Genomic DNA, 17,627 nt, shown 5'->3' on the forward strand with positions numbered 1-17,627 from the left:
TACCCTTAACGTTGAGAATTTAACCAAATAGACTGAAGGGTGAATTTGTCATTCGCTAATCAATGTTTCATTGATCTATGGTTTACTTCGGTGTACTATATGACTACTGGTGCTTTGGTTAATTCTCACTAAAACCTTAACATTTTTCAATGTCAAACTACCCCAATGTCGTTCCTTCTTTTCGTCTTTTGAATTCATGACCCTCTTTTTGCTAGTTGGTTCTGTATATGACGGAATGGATTTTAAATTTATCTTATATGATTTATTTAAGTATAGTTAGTCATAATATTTAACTGCATTATGCGCACTTATTATAAGTACCTGAGTTCACTTATCTTTATCATTAATATTTTGTAGATAGACTGTTAACTATTTACTTTTATACAAATATTAATTTAAATATATTAGATACGTTTAATTAGACATTTGGTTAGTTTAATTTTAAATTAGGAAACAAATTGGGCTTAAAAATTTTGAAATATTTATGTGCTCGTTGTATATTCACTTTTCTTAATAGAAACAACATTTTTGATCTTATAATAATAATATTCTCCAATTCGTTAAATTTACGATAAAGATTTTCTAAATATTTTTCTTGATAAATATAGAATTTATTTTTCATTTTATATTGTTATTTGTTCTAGATGTTTAAAATATACTTGTAACTAGATATATGTAACTACGGGAGTTAAATTTTGGTGATGGACGTCGATCCGTTATGTGGCTTGTCAGACTGTTCATCTACGTCGGTTCGATCATCTTGGAGTAGTTCAGCAGAAAACAGCGAGGACGAATGGCGACATAAAGTAGATGAGTTGCGATGGTACATTGATCCGTCATTGATGCAGGATGGTAATACCGTCAAACACATAGGCAAATATGAGGTTAGTTCGATTAATATATAAAGAGAAATAATTGTAAATATAAATGTAAATACTGTGTTGGATAAATCGACAATTTTATGATTTAAGCCCTATAATTTTTTAAGTATAATTTATGTTTGTGTTTTTTCTTGCATAAAAAGGATTTTTTTAATGTTTTATACTGGAAAAATTTGAAATAAGTGCAGATGGTTTTAACTTTTAACCGATTCAATATCCCCGAGAGATTTGAATAGTATTGTAGGCTTCTTCGATTTTGTTGGTCCTGCCAACAATGAGGAAAAATTTATAAAGTATAAAAACAAAAAAAAAATAACGATTTTTCATAAAATATATAAGATGGTACTTACACTCGCATAATAGTATATATTTTGTGTATCACATAAAGTTTAGTTATTGTTAAATTTGAATTATTATAGTATGACGATGCAGTAGACATATTTCACTGATGCAAACGAATATAACATTTAAGTTCGTTAAATTAACTTAAAGGCCATTTTTATCTCCAGGTTAGATAGTACAGAGTAACACATCAGTCGTATAATATATATTTTTATATATTTTTAATAGATGCAGAAATGTAGGTTTATATATTTTTTTTTTTTTAGATTTATAGCCAAAGAAACACTAAATGTATTTAATCAATTTAATAATTTATCGTAAAAATAAAGTATTAAAGAAAGAGATGCATTGAATGAATAATTAAAACTTCAATATTGAAATCAATCATTTATAACATTAAATTTATTCAGAAAAATGTATTTATTTTATATTTGGTTTACTTATGCATAAATAGTGGTGAAATAAAAATAGTTTTCATTTGGTCACGTTTTAAATAAAAGACATACAGGGGCAGAAAAATCGAGGGTGATTCGGTTATCTCTAGGGTGCATTTGTGTTTGATAATCATACTGTATATTAAATGCCATTTCATTTAAATTTGAATTTTATTACTTTACAGCTTCCGTTCCATCACGTACTTGATGTAGGGGGGATACTTTTCCTATTATTATAACCCCATTTAAAGATTTAGGTTGATCATTTAACACTTAAGTACTATATTCTAAAAGTGTAATAATATTTAAATTGATTGTTACTAAAACATCTTTGAGCATTTTATTTTTTAAATATAATCATTAGATTAATATTTTTGTAATTTCTTAATAAATGTATGTATTCATTAAAAACGTAACTTTATAGCTCAACAGTATATTTAAAATACCAGGCACTATATAGTAGTTGTATTTGTTTTGTGATATTTAATATTTATGTCAAACTAAAAATGTTTTACATTAATTAGTTTCCGAAAGACTAAAAGTTAAATATATTTAGTTGCGTATTTTTTTTTACTGCAAAATGATTGTCTATTACCTACATTAGATTATTTTAATTTGAGCTCTAGTTATATTATATTTTAAAATACATTTTTTACTTCATTCCAATTAGCTTTGATTACAGTAAATATATTTTTATTTTTTAGTTGTATTAAACATTTTAAATGATGAATAATTGAATGGATAATTAATTGGATAATCTTCGTTTTTTCAATAGTTTTTATCATAAATTATCAATAGTGGTCGAAGGGTTACGCAATAATCGCTAAACATTGTTGGTTTCCCGCGATCGTTGATTAGTGTTGATGTAATGTATTGGACTTAAACGATAAAAGTAAATATACGAGGGTCGTTTACAGCAGAGTTGGTTATGCGTTTCTGCTTCTGTAGGTATGTACCATGTATAGTCATTAAAACAGAGCTGCAAAACTTTCTTCGAGGCGCGTACATTTATATAGTGTTATTAAATGTCACCGCTATGATGAGCAACGATTTCTCGTGGTTATTATTTTGTGCGTGTATATAGCCCTAAACTAACGTAAAGGGGGATCGTTGGAAGTAGCAATAGAAAATGGGAAATTCATTATGTCCAATGGATTTATTTTGAAATATTACTGGTAATCGTGGTAGGAAGCGAATATTACTAGTATTACACCAGCGATGGACAATGCACTATTCAGTGGTTACTAGTGAACCAAGTGCGTACCTTGTTAAATTATTTTTCTTTTTTTCTCTATGGCTGTGTTATTTTGTTTCATAATAGCCTACGACGTATAAGTGTGTATATTTTCTGTATCCACAACTAGTAATATAGATTTTTTTTGCTCAAATTCATATATATATTTTGAGAAAAAATTTATTCTTGATTACTTAATTTTAAAATTTTATTATGAATCTTGTTTTATATATTGAATTCCAAGAATTTTTTTTTAAATATTTATATAGAATTTTTTCATCTATATGTTATTTTAATAAATACATTTGATAAAAATACTTAATTATATTCATTATTACATAAATAAATACTTAGGTAATATTTATTATGTTGGTATTTGTTTTTATAAAATTATTTAAACATCATATAAACAATTATAGTAGGTATTAATTTTTAACAATTTTCCCATTAAGATACTTTTCAAACCATTTTATTAGTGTTTTTATTTCTCATATAGTAGTTTTCTATAAATAATTATTGCATTACTTAAAAAAAAAAACAAGGTTTCTATAATGATAATAATTTATTTTTTGGCTAAAAAACTATAACTGAGTCTTGTTAATGAAATATATTCACGTTCTTAAAGTTCGTTGAGTAATTTTGTTCAAACATTTGCCATGGTGTACTCGTATATATTTTGTTTCTTGTTTTTTAAAAAGTTATAACTACTTATAGCTAGTCTAGATATTATCTACTAGTGTAGATAATCTAACTAGGTTAAAATATTAATACTTAAAATATTAAATGAAAATAATTGACTGTAGGTATTCAATCTAATTTTTGATAATTTACAAATTCATAATCTTATCGTTTGAATATATAATTTAAACATGTATAAGTATTGCAATTTATATACTTTTATTTATATGTTAACCATGTATCATATGATGTTTTTTATAACTTTTATATTCAAATGTTATATTTGTAAGAAGTGTTTTGTCGTTTTCTGAATAGAAATACATTAGGTGTTATGGATAGATTCAAGTACAAAAATATGTATGAATAGCTCCGTACATTGTACACTAACAACTTTTGTAGCTAGTGATAAGAATGCACCACCAGGGACTTATTTTTTATTTAATTTCCCATCATACCTGGTGTGTCTCTACTGCGCTGTACAATTTGTCTCTTGAGAGCCATTTATCTCGATTTGGCTTCTTTCACCTCCAGTCCAAAAGTGCTTTTAACCGATTTCGTTGACTCTGGTATCCTTTTAACTTTTATGCATATTCTCTATAAAAGGTTTTTTTAATACCTTTACGTTAAGAAAAATCATCGATTTTGATACGTTATTTTGCTCGTATTCTTTCCTAGCTTGATAATATTTATTTTTTTTAGTGAAATTGCGTTTGAAAATGTTTTAAAATGATAGTTTTTATTCAAAATTATGTAACTGTATATCATTTTTTAGATTAAAATATAAAATCGTTCTGAATATTAATTGATTTGATTTCCTATTTAAGAAATATTAGTGATCATATTTGGAAAATTACTTTGAATCCATTCAAATTATAAATACTTGTTAATATTCTCAATTATTTTTTTAACCCGTGGTTTTCATGTGTTATAACTTAAAGTAACTATGTCGATAATATATACGTATAATGTAAGTTCATATTTTTTGGAGCTTATCAAAGTAATTTTAGGTATAATTTTAACTGCGAGCTGTTAGCAATTTTGATGGTAGCATAATATTGTGTTGCCCCTTGTAATAATATTCTAAAAATATATTTTTAAAGGTGTTTAAATTTTCATAAAAACGGATTTTTTAGTAAGTAAATACATTCAGAAAACCTCGACTTATATACGGATTTAGACATCATTTCACCTGGGGGATTAACCATTTCTACAAACTGTGATTGGAAAGCTGCCAAAGTATATACTGTTCACTTTTATTAACGTCCGGTGCCTTTTTTTAATTTTCTTTTTAAATTTTGTGCAACTATTTTTTCTTCAGACTAATTTTGAAACCTTTATAAACTAATTAATAGACTAATATAAATGAAAAAGTATCGAATCTTCAAGTAACTACATTTTATTGAAAATAATAATGATAAAACCATTGATTAAATATAGTATATTTAATCAATGGTATAACTTTGTTTAACGAATAAATTAAATTGGTATTAATTTATCTTCTAAAACATTAATCGACTATCTCTTATGTTTTTGCTTTACATTATTTTGGAACACACACTCATCGTGTCCAAATAATTTAAAAGTAGATATAACTATATCTATGTAGGTAGCGTCAAGTTAGATTTAGTACTTGTCTGGTTGCATAAACGTGACGGTTTTAGAATCCCCAGAGGCATACATAAAACCCCATAAAGTTTCATAAAAAACGAAAGAACAAATGACTGGCTTCGATCCTGTAGGTAAAGGTGGTGCTTAGTATGTTATAGTTATATGTGTGTATGTATTTGTGGAGGGTTTTGTGGTTAGACAAATCGCAGTGTAAAGAAGAAAGAATAAGGGTGAAATGTGTACTATATTTTCTTTTTACCCTCGACTAATTTAGATAAAATGCTTCTAGAAAAGACGCATAGTTCAAGACAGTAACCGACAACGTAGGAATCCGTATGGTCTATAATATGTGTTTTTGTTCCTTTAAACACGTTTGTTTCAATTCTTTTTTGATTGCTAACCACAAGGGAACGATTTTCAATAACAGTAATGCGATTTACCTAGTTAGTTTTATTTTTATCTCGGTAAAATGTTACAAATTTATTAGCTTATTTATTTAACTATTTTAAATAACGTGAACAATAATTGTTATGTATTATTATGAGTAAATTGTGTAAAATGTATAGGTTAGCATGTTTTAATAAATAATACAAATTAACATACATTGGTTTATCTCGATTGTTATTAAGTTATGCTATAAGTTCTTTATATGTTTTACATTATTTAGCTTAACAATAGTTTTTTGTTGTTAATGTTATCATATTTAAAGTTCTAACTTTCTAGTCTTGTAAAAACATTGTATTTTTAATTTCTAATTCTTTAAAATTTAACGTTTTCATTAATTAGTATTAACTAAAAACTTTTCAAGTTTTAAGACTAGGATTTATTTTATATCATAATTTTTATTAAATATTTTCTATAAATTACAAAAATGTAAATAAATAATAATTTAATAAAAATTTAGAATTGAAGTTGATTTACTGAATTCAATATTTTCATTTAATTCAATTATTTACGGTTATTTAGTATTTTTAAGTTAATTGTGTTTAGATTGGCTAATTAATGGTTCTTTATTATTTTATTTTTATTTTGTTTTATAATTTACTTTATGACCCATTAATCTTCAATAATATCGTTATTTAATTTTTGTGTATTGTTCAAGTATATTAATTTAGTGTAAACAACACTCTAGAGATTAATTTTAGATTTAATGCATAGTATTTTACTTACTTTTTTCGTTTATTCTACTTGTAATTAACATAAATTCTTTGAATGAATATCTTCAGAATAGTGAAATTAGACATTGACTATATTTTTATAATTAAGTTTAATTTATTAAATATGTTTACCTTTAATTATTTATGCCCCTATAGTTGTGTTGAAAATGGTTGGTACTAATAATAGGGGACAATATGTGTTTAATTTAATTTTATGACGTTGGTATGCTCAGAAAGATAAGGTTATTACCAAGTATAAACAAAGCGTTTGTTTATTAGAGCAAACGACGTACATTTTTGGAAAGAGAGGAATATCTTCAGAGTAAAATTTGCATAGTATAATATATATAATAATATGTGTACTAAAAACTAATATAAATCATTGTTATGTTTTTCTTAAACAATATAATAATGTTTGTAAAATTTACCTTGCAAAAAGCATAATTATTATTTTTTAATATTAAGTTACCCAAGTTTTTCTCAAATAAATGTTATACTATGTAGTAGTTTTTAATTATTCTATTTTTGTTAAAATTTTTTTATATTTCTCTATAAAATGGTTTTGTATCTGATAAACTATTTAACAGTTTTAAAATATATTATAAATGAACAATTTTTGTCAGGTGATTGTTAGAAGTAAATGTTCAGAAGTCAATTTAATTTTGTATGTTAACTAAATATATATTCAGAATAAGATTTCATCACTATGGTTAGTTTGGATTTTGTGAGTCAAACTTGGGTCTTGTATTTGTGAGTCCTTTGGGGAAGGTTGAACAGAGGAAAAATATCAACGATGCCTGCAATGCGTACCGATGAGACTTTATCTCGGGGTCTGAAATGTCGTCTATTAATTACTAGCCTGGAGGTCGTATAATAGCAGCTAACCTTGGGTGCAGTCGTAGGATTAAAGGGGTGAAAGTTTACGGTACCCAAAACTCGGTTGAACACAAGTAGTCGTACAGTGTGTTGGGACAATAATATGAAATTACTTTCGAAATATTCACCCTTTGATATGTGAAAATGGCTAACATATTTAATCCTATGGCCAACATTTTTAATATAATTTAATAAATAACATTAATAAACGATATTGAAAAATTACTATGCAAATTGAGCTACTTTCTGTGTATTTTATTTATTAAATTAACTTTTAAGTAATTTTATGGAATAAAAACAACGAAAATTCTGGTTTTCTAAGGTTTGCTCTAATATCACGAAGTTAATAAGATAATTAATCGATTTTTTTCGTTTTTTTATAGTTTTTTGTGATAATACTATATAATATTAAATAATTATTACATTCTTTTCACATATTGTAAGTTAAAGTTTATGTATATGTATTATTTCTTAAAATTTCTTTAATGTATTTTTTAGTAAATATCTATGTTGTAAGATTTTGATGCAGTTGCTCAACTCGCTAGGTAAATATATGAAAGAAATGCTATTATATTATATTATTTTGTATTATTTTATAATTGGTTGTATTTACTAAATGTACGTATGTATGGTAAATTATATTGCTAAATATTTTTATTTTTTATATCTTGAAACTAACTTATTGAATTATTTTTTTGTGTAATTTTTAAAATAATATTATTTATTTTTATTTTTTATGTATAAAATCGTGTGATTTAAAAAAAAAATTGTGTTTATAAATTTACTGTTATCAGCTAGTTTTTTCATGCTTTAAATATTTATAATCGAACATAACAAAATAAGTTGATTGAATTATGTGATTAATACTTATTTTAATTTTTAAATAGCTTTTAACTTAGTACTTGCTTTTAGTACTTTTCATTGAATTTTATTGTTGGTTATATGTGATTGTTAGATTTTCATGTAGTAATACATTTAGTATTTTAAACAATAGTCCATAAAATTTCATTAAATGTGTGTACCTACATTTTTTACTTTATATAAATTTATCAAATGTTATTACAATTTCTACCAATTTGATTTGAAGAATAAAAAAAAAATATTTGTGTTTTAATATAAATAAATAGCTATTATTTACTCTATCATAAATATCATATTTATTAACTACTCGCACTATATTTTGCATGATTCCCTTGCTTCCTGTCAGATACACTAAACCGGCATACGGTTGATGTGTATATCCACTTGAGTACCTTCCAAAAATGCACATAATTTTATAATATTTTTCGTTCTTGGCGACAGCACTACAGTGTTCTATCATTTTCGTTTTGATATATTTAATATTTTGTAGGTGAATAACTCCTATCGGTTATTATAAATTCACATATATTTTTCTTGAACGTTAGTCTAAGTCGATAAAATCCATCTGTTTCTTCCCTACGTTTGAAAAAGTTTTTCTTGCTAAGTGTTTTCAAAATGAAAGTAGTATACGCATATTATGCGTGCTTTGATACCGTGCTCCTGTGTTTGTGTTTAGTATATTATATATATTTGATACTCGAGGACCGCGGAATGATGATATTTATGGCCATTGACGGACTTATTGGCTTTAGGAGTCGATTTATAAAAGTGTGGAAGTGCACAAAAAATTATTGCTTTCACTTTCTTTTGGAAAAGTTATAGTTTTTCGTGTTCGTATACTATCGTATGTTATATCTATATAAACTTTAAAGAAGAAAAATATATATAAGTGTAGGTACAATTGTTGGAATAAAAAAAACTAAATAGTTCATAAAATCGCTTAGATAAGTACGTACCTAAATAAGTATATTTTATTAAAGTTTTCGACACCATTTAAAATCTTTATACAATCCAACATAGTATACAAAGCTTAAATTTATTTATCTTTGAAATCTTAAGAGATGCATATAAACCAAAGATCTAACTGTTTTATATATTTTTAAAAGTAATTCATTATTTATATACGTTATTCTATCAATTACTATCTTATAATAATAGTATAATATATTAATTATTTATATAATTTATATATATACTTATATCTATACTTAAAAAAATTCATCATATCTCTATTTTAGAATCCATAGCTCAAAAATATGCAGTTTTTGTTGAAATTTTAATTCTTTATTTTAAGATAATATATCGGTTTTTGTATATTAGTATGATAAGGTTATTAAAAATTGTTTAAAATATATTCAAATAATTATAATAAAGTAATGTAATATATTTTAAATCATGTTACCTTCATAATTTAATTTAACTAAAAAAATAAAAAAGCCATATGAATAATCATTTAACCTTCTTCCTAAAAGTTAAACAGACTTATTACTAACCGTGTGTTTTATTTATTTCCTCGTTATACCAATGTACAAACGACAGGGGGAAAAACAGTTTTTAGAAATTTCAGAAATTTCAGTTCCTGACTTCGATATTTATTAGCTTGGGTTCAAGCGTTCAAGCTTAATTTCTTGTTTTCGCTTTATGAAGACAGTGATTGGTTTTTAGTTTCAATAATAGTCCTTCAATATACAATATGTTGTAAAATGAGTTGCTGAGCACAGATCATAAATATTTTTTTATGTGTAGAATTAAGATAATATAAAAAATATATAACAATGTACTACATTTTCTTTCTATTGTATAGATTATTGATAGCAATTATGTACATTTATCATGTTTTATTTTATTAAAATAATTAAAAATTAATGGCTTTATTCAATATTAGATTTAATAATGACATACAAACTTATTAATTTTTATTTAATTTCTTTTAAATGAGGCATTGTGTTTTGTACGCTTGCATAAGTTGAGTTGTGTAATATTTAATAGGTTTATATTATTATGATATTCAGGAAAATGTTAATTATGAAATTGATAGAGTACAAAATGTAATTTTTGTCAAAATATGATGATTGCGATATTTATTGGATTTTATATTGTATTTTGTTGATTTAAGCTCCGTTTTCTATGTCGCCTAATAAGAGTTAGGTCTTCTAGAAGTCGTCTTTTAAATCGCTTATTTTCTGTTTTAGTTCCCTAATTGAAGAATTTTGTTTCTTCAGAGTTTTATAGATTTTTAAATTTTATATTTTTTTTTTTCATGTTATTATTAATTTGTCTGTTTAATGATAAAGAGTTAATTTATAAATAATGCAAAATGTATTAATTTTACAGTATCTTAATGTAACTTGCTAAATAAATATTAATTTACCATATATTTAACTGTATACACATTTTTAGATCAATTTTAATTTTACGTTATTTAACTGGCCCATAGGCTGTAGGTAGTCATTCTCGCTATTATGCATAAAATTGTATTAAAAATAATGATAAAAAAGTAGTGTTATTATTTTGTCAAGTGATATATTATTTTAGTTTATTAGTAATTTAGTAAATATTATTTACATTTTATCGTATGTGAATGTGTGGATACTCTTATGTTGTTGAAGTTCCAATTGTTGATTTGTTTAGATTTCCAAGATTACGCAGACTTTCAATATTATCAACTCAAAAAAATTCACCATATTAGATAATGGCTAAACAGATTTTGTTTTGAGTTTTATAATGAACAATTGGTTTTTTCATGTTTATTGTAAATAATTTGATTTGGTACAAAATTAATCAATACCTATAATAAATTAAGGACCTTTTTTAAATTGAGTGTACAATTTACAATTGTCTCATCTTCTTTGTTGTGAGTTACATCAATATAAGCACTTTTAAAATATTATTTATTTTAGTTTTCTCAGTTTACTTATGGATATATATTATTGTAAATATATTTCATTGCATTATTATATATTGTAGTTATTGAATTGTTACAGTAATTCCCTGAATATCATTCTTGGTCGCTGAAAGTATTTTAGACTACTGTTAATATGCTGCGTCATTCAGAAGATTGATGTGACTGAATGTTCGTAATACACGCGGAGAATTGAATTTAAACATCATTATTACAGCAAAAAGTATATTCGGCCTAATGGATTAACTGTTCCCGATTTTCCACTAGAAATCTGTCTTCATTATTTCTCATTACTGATTCGTCCCCTCGAACAAAAAGTCACGGTTGTAATCATCTGTCAATAGATTGACGGGTCATTTCATCTTAATTGCGAAGACATTCTGTACAATTGTGTTCTTTTCAATGTTTACTTGAAGCTAATAATAATAAAAAGTTATGAACAATGTGTAGAATATCAATTTTTATTATATTTTTAAGACTAAAGAAATTTACTTTCCACTATCTTGGGATAAATACGATACATTTATGAAAAGTGATGATTTGAAAAAAAATATTACAATACCAATCACTTTTGTATGGTAAGTAGGAATATTTTTGAAAGTATTTTTAAATCCATTTAAATAATCTAAAAAAAATTATCCTGAATATTATATTAACATTTTATTTATTGATGAATAGTTTAAATCTCATTCTAACTTAGTGTGATGTATTTTCGAAAAAATGCATAGGACATATTATTATTGTGTATAATTATATATTTAAATATTTCATCTTTGTAAAACAATCTTTTTTTCACCCGAATTCTGCTTTTTATTATTACTCTTTTGTTGAATTTTCCCAGTTTTAAAATTGTTTATAACTGTATAAAATATTTGTTTATATAGAAATACGTATTTGTATTATATTTACATTACTTAAATTGATAGTTATACTGCTTAAAATACTCGTTAAAATGCTTGCCAAGGCTATAATAATTATAGATCACTGAGATGGACGAAGCTCTTTTCTTAGATTCTATTAGAAGTTATACAATTAAAAACATTTTTTTTTTTAAATCATTTTATTTGTGTATTAAAATATTTTTAATGGACGGAAAAATAAAATAGTCAGTTAACATTTTTTACATAAATATAATTGTATAATAAGTATTTTACATCTAATTAAACTATTTTAAATTCAAGAAATTGTTTATTGATTAAACATTATTTCTGAGAACCCAACGACGTAATGCGAATATGATTGGTTGATTTATATAGGGTTATAAAACATAATATAGGGGAGGAAAGAAAAAACTATAACCAAGACCTACCAAAAGTTACTACTCGTAGTGCCTTTAATAAATCATATTGATAATACCTCAACTCCCATGGTATTCCATGGCAGTGACATTATGCTGTTGCAGCACATACATATAAAACGGTATATAATGTATAGAAAGTGTATTGCAGTCCGTTCTGGTGGACGGTTTAAATATTATAAATTCTGGAACGTACCAATAATTTTAATTTTCCAACATAATCCAAAAAAAACATAATATTCTTTCTTTGAGAAACAATGAATATTTGATTTCAAACCTTATACATAAAATTAAATACATTTTTGTCGTTATATATTCATAGAATATTAAGTTTTAGTTGAATTTAAATGATTGAAATTATAATTTATTGAAGGATCATTTTACAATAAGTTTTGATGGAATATTAACTTTTATTCTAATTATAGTTTATTAATTATTATTAGAAAAAAATGATGAATTGTTTATATGGTTTATTTTTCGTGAACCATCAAAGTTCACACATAAAGTTTATTTCGTAAAATTTTATTCTTATCCTAGTGTGTTATATTGCGTTTAACGAGTGTAAATGAAACAGCAGTTACTATTTAGACTTACATGAAATTATTATAATTACTCTTAATTGAATGTCAAGCTTCGCTTCCTCAAATCGTGTTGCCGGACCCATTGCGTGCTTATATTCTATATGGGTTCGTTGTTTGAAACTGAATGGTTACTACATTACATCTTATGTTTATTTTGCATTGCATTAATACTAGTTTTCTGATAACGTTTTGTATACATGAATATTCTTTGCATGTTTAAAAGATAATATATTTGTTGAAAGACATATTTTTTTTATATATAAATTACCATTAAAAATGTGCTTTTTTTAATTTAACCAAATGTAACCGAAGGTTATTTATTTCATATAAAATTAGATTTATTAAATCGCCATTAATATTTAGCAATATTATAAAATTTAAGTATAAGTATTTGAGTTACATACTTAATCGCGACATTAGTTAATATGTGAATACAATAAGTAGTAAATAATCCTTGTTAACATATCGATTTACAATTTTTTTAAATTAATGTAAATTTAACTTAAATGATTTTCTCTTGGCACCTAAATAATCTAAAAATTATCTTCTTGCGTAATTACAAATAACTGGATAATACTTGATGCTTATATAATTTTTAATATAATATATTAGTGCCATGTGCGTTTAATATTTTTTTTAAATATTTTTTGATTGTTTGCTTATTTTCAATATTGAATGAAAATTAAATTATTCATAACTACTTTTGATCTAAACAATATATTTTTATTTTTATATATTTACATATTTACATATATATGTATATTAAGTATACAATGTAATGTTAGAATGATATACATAATACATAACAATGTATGTACAATGTACTATAAATATTCAATATTTAATACTTAATTTTTTTTTTAATAAGTATATTATTTCTTCTATCATTATTAATTATTCTTTTTTATTCAACTATCTAAATATTTTTTAGTTAAAAATAATAACTTTTTTTAATAATTGATCGTATTATAGTATAAATATTTTTGTATGATTTTCAATTTATATAATTTTACACAAACAACATAAACCATTTCATATAAAAACATATTAAACTTGATAATAAACTAATATAATATTTCATTTTATGAATTGTATATAATGAATAAATATTAAATGGTAATACTTCAATAATTAGTATATTAATATTGATTTCGTTATAAATACTTTCACGGCTCTAACCTTTATTTGGTTTTGATTTAAAATCATTAATCTTTACTTAAACATTTTGTATTATAAAACAAATAATGTTATGTAGGTATACTTTATTAAAAATATTTACATAAATAAATAATTTTTTTTTATCATTAATAACATAACAGTTATAACCTGCTAGGAATCTCAATATATACATATGTATAAAGTGCTTTTTTATACTTAATTATTTTGATTTAATTATAAATATGCTAGGTTTTTAATTTACATAGACACTATTTCAACACTTTGAGTTACATAAAATAAAATTTATTCAGTCCAGTGATAATTTTGAGCAGAAAAGTTAATTTTTTTTAAAAAAAATACGTTTATTTAAATAATATACAATAGTTTCTCAAATAATTTTCTTTCTTTTTATGATAATAAAATATTATGATAGTAGATACAGTTTTTATGATAATTTATTAAATATATGTTATATATGTCTAAGTATAATTAAAATAAATAAATTAAAAATTGCTTTAAAAATAAATTATAATTTTTTAATTTTAACCGGTGAAATCATATTGATTGGTAAATAGGTATATTATATGTATTTTTTTTTATTTATGTTATACATCTTTTAACTTGATTGACTACATTTCTGAAAAAAAAAAAAAACTGTTTGTATTTTAACATGAATATATAGATTTAGGGCAAAATAATTAAATTTATCCTTTTCATTAATGCAGCTAATAAATAATTGGCTTAAAATAAATGTTTAACCATTAGAATGGAACATATAAGTGACTATATTTTGTATTCAATATATTTAGTTATATATATGTATGTACGAGTATATATGTACCTATCTATGTGTGTCGTTAAAATGTTTTTCTTACTGGAAATAAACGTGAGTTCATATTTCTTTTATCCCTGAAAACTTATCTTTTGTTGGTTATGATGACACTCCATTCATAATAACTTATTTTAAAGTTTTCAAAACTATACTTGTGTACCAAATTATTTCATTTATCATTCGACTCATGAGACGATCTATTTGATTGCGAAAATATAATGTATTTAAAAGTAAAAAATAAATAAAAAAAGTAATAAAAAATTATAGTTATTTATTTAACAATATGTTTTTTAGATAAATAATGCAAATATATTTAAATTGTATGCATAGGTAATTGTTAATGAAATTCATTTAACACACGATCAATTTCATCATATTTATTCAATTCTCATGATATAATTTAATATGTTATTTAAATTGGTACACTTATATCTTAAAAGTTTATATTAAAATAATATTCAATATACTAGTATGCAATTAATTTATAAATTAATTTCTTAAATATATTTACATAAGTTCGTTATCATACGATTGAAATTGAACTTTTAATTGTTTGCAATTAGTCGGATGATTTTTATATTGTTATTATATAAATGTTGATTTTAATAAAACCAATGACTGATAATCTGTAAATGGTACTAATCACATTGAAGGTTTTTGTTAAAAACATTTATACATATATACTGTGAGATTTTGGATGAGAAGAGCGAAAGAGGTGGTGGGCGGAAACTGAGCGGCGCGGATTTTGCGCCGTCCACGCAGACAGACAGGCAACCGCTAAAACGTCACTATTCCGAAACGGCCGCAGTCGTTCGTTCGTCGTTAAGCGTGTGGTTCTGTCGTACAGCGTAATTTATCGTATATTTGTTATTTTCACAAATATTTTTATTTTTTGATCATGAATAAAATAAAAGTGTGTATATACGGGTATTTATGTAAAAACAGTGTTGATACGCTAATATGAAAAACTGTGAATAAAAAATCAATCATACCACCTATAGACATTGTAATTTCATCGTCATGGGGCAACCGTTATCATCAAAACATAAATATCTGGTAAATTTATTGAAAAATTATTTAATTTAAATTTTTAATTTGATTAATTGTAATTTCCTTTATTAAAAGTGTACAGTAGTAATCCTTGCCAAGATGCTTTTTAATACTCTACTCCAACGATTCCCAAATATTTTCAGTTCCTGAGCCTTTTTTTAAGCAGTATTTTCTCGTGGAGCTCCAAGAAATATTTAATATTAAGTGTTATTAGCCTATATTCTGAGAAGCATATTACAAATAATATGAATTTATATAGGGAGAAACTCAAAACGAGATATTATATATTTAATATTATATTTATCTACAAGATATCTAGCAGGGAAATAATTGAAGTAAGAATGCGTATTATTTACAATTAAAAATTGATATTTTCCTATCAGAATTTGAATATAGTTTAATACGTATTGGTCGATTATATTTGAGTTGACGGAGACTTGTAAAAATATATACGCTCGTTATTTTAAATAACGATCGATAATTGTTACGTTTTTACATTTTCTATGGTAAAGTGAAAGGAGCCCTTTAGAAACAATTACGGAACCTTAAGAGCTCCACGGAGCAGTTTAGGAACCGCTGCTCTACTCTAAATATTCTAACATTCTTTTGACAGTGCTATATTATTCTCCAAAACTTTCTATAAAATACTTTTTTTTTTAATTAATAATAAATCAAGTTTATAGGGTATTATGTAAATATTGGAAAAATACTGAATTCAAGATATTAACAATTGTTATACATTGCTTTTTAATTCAGTGCAATAAAAATATTTAAAAATATTTTGTCGAGGAGAAATTATTTTCTTTTTAATATAAACAATAAATAATTAAATTAAATTTAAATGTTATTTAATATACGATTATAGTATTTATGCTTAAATTATATTTACCTACATTATGTTAGTTACTATAATCTAAAATAGTTAACGTTGTTATTTTATTTAGAAGTTGCTTTAAAAATTGAGAGTTATACTTAGTATTATCAAATTGTTTTTCTCATAAATAGTTCTACAATATTTATTTTGTTAACATTTTGTTTTTCCTTTTATAAAAATACATTACAATTTTACAATTATTATAAAACATTTATTTTAAAATTTAATAGTATGGCTATAATAACAAAAATCTAGTTATCTATTTAGGATGATATATATAAATATGTTAATGTTTTTTTTCTTAAGAAAAATGATGTGTTAAGAAAATCGTATAATATTTTCGTGTAATTTTCATTACAAATCCGAGATTTGTGGGAAATTGAATCCGTCAGGTCTTCGACCGAAATCAGTCTCAAGAGAAATTAACTTGCCGAATTGTCTACGTGATCTTAGCTGAAAATATAAATGTTCGTGAACCTTGTGGTAAATTGTATACGGTTTTCGATGTGGTATAAGGTTTCAAAAGATCTGCGTAAGATGTTATTTTTTATATCGTAATTCGCATGTATGTACATAATCTAATTTACGCATGGATTTCCACCATCGTATTTTATATACATAATTTTTTTTCATCTTTTGGATACATTTACGAATAGTGTTTTATATCATTTTCAATAAATATTGTTTTGCAGTTTAAAATATTGTATTTATTATAATTATAATATATAATTATTTTGTAATTTTATTTAATAATGTCTCCTGAAATATTCGTTATTTTTAAATCATTGTTATTTTTGCTGTTGTTAAATTTGAATTATGTATATATATATATATATATATATATATATATATATATATATAT

General features: G+C 24.0%; 1 protein-coding gene across 2 annotated transcripts in view; it reads left to right on the top strand.

The window, feature by feature from the left end:
* The window catches only part of LOC112682814 (uncharacterized protein CG43867), a 78,598-nt gene that overhangs the window by 13,425 nt on the left and 47,546 nt on the right, over positions 1-17,627 (top strand). For both annotated transcript variants that reach the window (XM_025553556.1, XM_025553557.1), the window contains exon 2: positions 645-884. In XM_025553556.1, the coding sequence (XP_025409341.1) occupies positions 702-884 (183 nt within the window). In that variant the 5' untranslated portion in view covers positions 645-701. The remainder of the gene's footprint in view (positions 1-644; positions 885-17,627) is intronic.

Source organism: Sipha flava, unplaced genomic scaffold (assembly GCF_003268045.1).
Source record: "Sipha flava isolate LNK unplaced genomic scaffold, YSA_version1 211_pilon_pilon, whole genome shotgun sequence".
NCBI lineage: Eukaryota > Metazoa > Arthropoda > Insecta > Hemiptera > Aphididae > Sipha > Sipha flava.